The sequence below is a fragment of the Pinus tabuliformis genome, chromosome 2_2, assembly GCF_031772625.1.
Source record: "Pinus tabuliformis cultivar Carrire ecotype Pingquan chromosome 2_2, CPIR1, whole genome shotgun sequence".
Taxonomy (NCBI): Eukaryota; Viridiplantae; Streptophyta; class Pinopsida; order Pinales; family Pinaceae; genus Pinus; species Pinus tabuliformis.
This window is the reverse complement of record NC_142300.1, coordinates 1165215709-1165221640: the sequence shown is the minus strand read 5'-3', so window position 1 is coordinate 1165221640 and position 5932 is coordinate 1165215709. Positions and strand designations below refer to the sequence as shown.

At 37.7% G+C, this 5932-nt stretch overlaps 1 protein-coding gene across 1 annotated transcript; it reads right to left on the bottom strand.

The window, feature by feature from the left end:
- Positions 1-265: 265 nt before the first annotated feature.
- Positions 266-1375, bottom strand: LOC149197576 (pectinesterase/pectinesterase inhibitor U1-like). Its single transcript, XM_089408728.1, has one exon. It carries the CDS (start codon positions 1373-1375, stop codon positions 266-268), a length of 1110 nt encoding a protein of 369 aa, XP_089264854.1.
- Between the last annotated feature and the right edge of the window lie 4557 nt (positions 1376-5932).

Below are 5932 nucleotides of genomic sequence, written 5' to 3'. Positions count from 1 at the left end.
AAAACTGGAGTTGTGACGCCCGACGAGTACAACGATAGACCTTTCTGGGTGTACATTTCGGACATCGGCGTTTCTGTTTCTTCCAGTGAGCCAGGGTCTTGTCCTGGCCTTCACCGGGTGCCTGTGCTACAGAAGCGTTTTGAAACCTAGCGGATGGCGGATCTAGGGCATGGACGGTCATATTGTTCACCGGGTGCCTGTGCTACAGAAGCGTTTTGAAACCTAGCGGATGGCGGATCTAGGGCATGGGCGGTCATATTGTTTTTTATTTGCTGGATAACGTTCTTGATTGCCGAGGAGCCAGGCCGCGGATATTTGCAGAGTGGAACGTTGTTGTGCCGTCAAATACATTGAGATTTCCTGTAACTACTGTGGAATCCATGCCGTCTCCAATAAACATGAGATTCGTCTTTTTCTTCTTGATCACAACTTGTTCATGATACACGCCTGCCTTTACATGTATAACGTACCTCTTAACGCTATTATCAGGAGCCGCAATGACCACGTCGGTAATATTTGTATAATTACCCGTACCGTCCAACGCTACGACGACATCAGTGGTTACATTGCTTTGCGGAACCTGCAACAGCCTGCGATCTCCAGCTGATAACCATCCGGGGAAACCATTTTCTTCAGACCCAAAATCATGACGATCGAGCCTGTTCTCAAGATCGAGGAGACGTCTATTCTGGGAATTAGGAGGCCGCTTCAGATCATCTAATACAAAGGAAATTTTATTGAACATGGCGAGGGAATTGCTGACTAATTCGGAGATTTGAATCACTCCGCCCAGAAACTGGTTTTTGAGAACTCCAACTGCAGTGGCGAATCCTTCCATGCAGGTATCTTGATTGGTGAGACCCGCGCTGAGAAATGTCTTCACATCGCCGGGAGCGTTTGAGTTGAACTTGGAGAGGGCTTGGGAGAGATCATCGACTGTCATATCCAGTAGTTCGAGACAGTCCTCGAGAGCATCCCGTTCTAATCCAGGGGCCACTTCCCCTGTCAGCTTCGAACCGACCATGAATGTCCTCTCCACTACGCCAATCAATGCCTTCACCATAACATTGACGACCTGAGGAGGATTTGCTTGCGTGGATTCAGCGGAGAAGCCTGCGAGAGTCGAAACGCAGACCTGTGGGTGGGGCATCCTGTCGCAAGCTCCTTTGAGAAATTCATTTGATGTTCGAATAGCCTTGACAGAAGTTTTGAATGCTATACGACTGCTCTTCGACTGATTATGTTGGATAGAAACACAAATTACAACAGCTAGAAGCACGGTGGAAGCCGCAACAATAAATAGACCATTCCTCCTGGTGAACAAACGCTGCTTTACTCTGTCAACATTACTATTGCGGCTAAAAAAAGAATTCATCGTTCTATGTTGTTCCCTCTAGTCTATTATCTGCGAGAAGAATGAATTAAGTGACAGAATGAAGAAGCTAAATCTTGGCAAATTGTAGAGATGTGAGCAGAAGTGTGAAGTGGCCCTGTGTCCAAACCCTGAAGAGACTTTCGGGCTTAAGCTGAAAATGGCGCTCAGGGAGGGAACCTTTAACAGAGCCCATCCTATTAAAATTCACAAAAACTAGCCGCGCGCTATGAGGCGGGTAACAAAAGAACAGGAAACCCTGTTCACAAGTATCCAAACCCAAAAAATTACCTAACATATACACCCAACAATAGCAAGAAAATAATCTTTATAACAGTAAAACACAACGGCTAGCACAACGAATTCATTTGCTTAGCAGAACACAACATTTTTTACAGCAGAAGGAAATCAAAAGGGTCTATACGGAGAATGATATGAACAATAGCGAACTCATAGAACTAAGAGAAGTCTGCACATGTCCTTATACCAGCAGAGTATTGTAAAATACCTTACATATAGGAAAATATGATAAGTTTAATAACAAGAATCCGTGAATAACGACAGATAAACTGTAACCATAGCCTTAAGGGACCTCGGCTACCAAAGAAATCCATTACATTATCAGTAAACTTTACAGAATGCTGAAAAGGGGCTCCAACCCGTGGGAGACTTTAAACAAAAAAAACATATACATTACATCGCTTAAACCATTCTTTCTCTTGGGAAGAATGTTTGTTACATAATAATAACCAGTAGAAAATTCGAACTTAGCATTCTACCACTGTGCAGACCCTAGAGCAGGTAGGCCCTGCCGAGAATTTAAATATGGCACGACCTGAGGAGGTTGACTGCGAGAAAGTCCTCAAGAGGTAAACGTAAAACAACAGAGAGATGCTATCCTTCTGAGCGGACGAACGCAACCAGGCCTTACCCAAAAATTAAGGCGGCTCCCAGAAAAAAGCAAAGGAAATGAGTCCCCTCAAACAACCATATGCAAACCTTTCGGACCGAGACTTACCCAGAGTGTTTGTGTGGAACATTAACCTCCGAGAAGAGCCAGAACTGCTAAGGTGGAGGCCAAGGTACTTGAGCTTGAATCCCCTTCGTTGTGTTAGACGGAACCAACATTTAATCAATAACATAACCTGGAGATAAATAAGGGCAACAATCTAAGCTAACTCAGAAATTGAAATTGGTTTTTCGAGAAAAAAAGAAACCTAGGTGTCGTACCATTCGAAGGTCTCAGCCTAGAATACATAGCTAGCCCTCTGAGGCAGTGTTTCCGTCTCATTCAAAGCACCGAACCATGGTAGGAGGAGCAGAGATCGCAAGAGGAGCAGAGCTCGAGCAGACATGCAAAGCATAGGAACCAAATGAGCCTCAACTCAACCACCGAGAAAGCATACTTTCCGTTGATGGAATTGTAACCCTAAGATCGAGTAACTGAGCTCTCCACCATTGATGAGAGAGGGATCCCGACGCTTCCAGCTGGGGAAGGATGCCCTCCGTGTGCCACGCAACCAAGGCAGAACCATGGAGATCATCAAACTCAATCGAACGGTCCAGAGAACAACTCGCAAGGGATAGAGTTAATACACAGAACCGGATAAATGTGATATTAATGGTAAGGTAAAGTGCATAGTGACAAGTGAACCAAAAAAGCCAGAAACACCATAATCGCTCATAAAATATCAATGGGATGGGGAAACAGAAATGTAACAACTGTCCTAAAACCATGCAAACATTAATATGGCAATTAACCTTTGAATTACCAAGTTACCGTGGTTAGATGCTCCGACTGCAGATATTTATATATAAATTTTATTATTATTATTATTATTATTTTTTATTTATTTTTTAATTTTATTTATTTATTTTTATGTATTGGACAGTGTAATAAGAGGTTTGTGACATGATATGGGCTATCCTATGGCCAAGAAAATAAGTAGTTTGCTAATGGATTGTATATTTTTAATGTTGGATTTTGGCAAGTTAATTATATAATTGTAGATATATATAATTGTTTATTTAATGTCCATTAACAAATCATATATATATGATATAATTTGTTTTTATCATATAATTTTTTTTAATTACATTTTAGTAAGCTAATTATATAATTGTAAATATTTAATATCCATTAACAAATATGTATTGTTTCCATCATATGACCCCTTTTTTCCAGTGGTTGAGTGGCCCTCTTTTTCTGGCGGTTTTTCCTTTGCAAAGTCCTTTCTAGCCATGCGTTGAGTGGGAGCAGCTTCTGCTCATCAGTGATATGTGATAGTTTACAATTTGAACCTGACATTTAATGATGCATAAACTCCATATAAATCAATTGGTGTACACTTTTTAACCAGTAAATAGCATTGTTATCAATCCAGCATAAAGATAAACTACATAACAAAAATCAATTGGTGTACATTTTCTAAAGAAAAATCACTGTTATCCATCCTATATAAATCAATTGTTATCTTACTGAATATATGATTAATATTGAGAGATATTTAAAAAAATAATTAAATTTTAAATAGGAAAAATCTTTTTTTATAATAAATTTTTAAAAATTATTATTTTATGCCTTACGACCTTTCCTTTGCAACATCTGGTGCAAATGCTAGTTATATAAGTTTGAGATTTGGAGTGGAGAAATAACCCTAGATGTTAGAGATTTGCAGTAGGATTAAAGAGCAACAATAATGGATTATACTTGTCCATATATGGTGGAAGAATTGTTTTGTATAATTTTTTTTCACTTAATAATGGGAAATATTAACACATTTCTTTTAGAATTTTATAAAAAAATTTATTAATTAGATTTTATTTTTTAAATTTGATAAAACTTCTAATTTTATATATATATATATATATATATATATATATATATATATATATATATATAGATATATATATATACTTACTTGATTATTTTGAATGCAAATTTTAGGTTGAAAAAAAAAGAGTGAGGAAAGTATTTCATACTCTATATGTTATAAGTTTATGAAGATTTTTTTTCCCCATATTTTCTAGTGTAATTTGTTGAGAATTTTTAGGTATTTGTTGGAATTACTGTTTTGAGTTGTGAATTTTCTATAATCTAAGTGTTTAGGTTTTTCATGGTGTTGAATCTATATATATGATTAAAAACCCTTGAATCCATATACACGATCAAAAACCCATTTTAAATAATAAAGATTAAAATTTGAAAAAAAAAATGCAATTTTTTAATTAAAAACTCTAAAACATATAATAATAAGACAACATGCAAAAATAGTTTACTAAATTTCACATTAAATCCATAAGAAAAATTACTAAAAAACCCTAAAAACATATATTAGTTAAAAACGACATTTAAAAAAACATTCCCAGCCGCACTTATATAAATTGTAGTTGTGGGCCCTCTCGTCTGTTTTTCTCCATTGCAGAAGACAACAAGAAATTACAGAGAATAAATGAAAGAAGGATTCCGTGCGCACATCTCATGATCTGACAGATTCCTTTAGTACTAAGTTTGTCGACTCGATGGTCGGATGTTTGTCCCCTCCTTTACTTATATAAGAAAGGGAGTAAGGCTCATTCAGGGCATTTGGAGTTTGAGTGTTTTGAAGTTTTGGTGTCTTAGAGTCAAGAATTTTTCTTGCTCTGCAACTGCGGACTCCTTTCTGATTTGCTTGCATCACGAAGAAATCTCAAAGTCTTAGGTGATCTGAGAAGCCTGCACATCTGTGTGTTCGGCATAGGTGAGAACCTAAAGTGGCCAGATCTTTAGAAAGTCTGTCTATAAGAGTGTTGGTTTTCAGTCTATCTCAGGAATGAACAGATTGTAATCTTTTGTAATCAATTTGTTGAATTAATATAAGAGAGTGTTATTTATTCCACATTTGAGTACTTGTGCATTATAAATGAGCTATTGAGGTAGTATCTGCTTAAGTTATTCTGTATTGAGGTTTGCAAGAGGTTCGCCAACGCACAGAAGGGACGCCAGACCATGTAAGGCGAGGATGCCATTGAAGAGGTCGACAGAGTGAGAAATGAGCTAGTAGGTTCGTGTATGGGTTCATGTAAATCAAAATAAGTGGCAAAAGTAGAGATGAGACTCAGCAAGGCCTAGAAGCTGTGTTGCTGTTGCAAGCTTCGTTGAAGCCCCTACGTAAAGAAAAGGTTAAGCTGTCTCAAGAATGGAAACAGTATATGGAAGAAACAAATTCCTGGATATCTTTCTATTCCTGGAAAAACATGAGACAAACAAAAGGTGTTATGATGGCAGGTGATAAGGCCTCTACTTCATCACTTCACTCCTGGTCAACCTTAGATGGTAGTAAGGTTGAGACAGTAACCACTTTCCCTCCTTATAAAGGTATTGTCTTAGGATAAGGTCAAAATTCTGCAAAGGCCATTCCTATAGTATTAAAAGATGATAATGCCTTGGGATTAGATGGAAGAATACAAAAAGCCAGTGAACAGCTAAATTGGAAAAACACAACCATTAAGGGTTTGGAAATGAATGTGATAAAATTTGCAGAGGTTAAAGATCAATTTCATGCTATGCAAGTTTCTTTG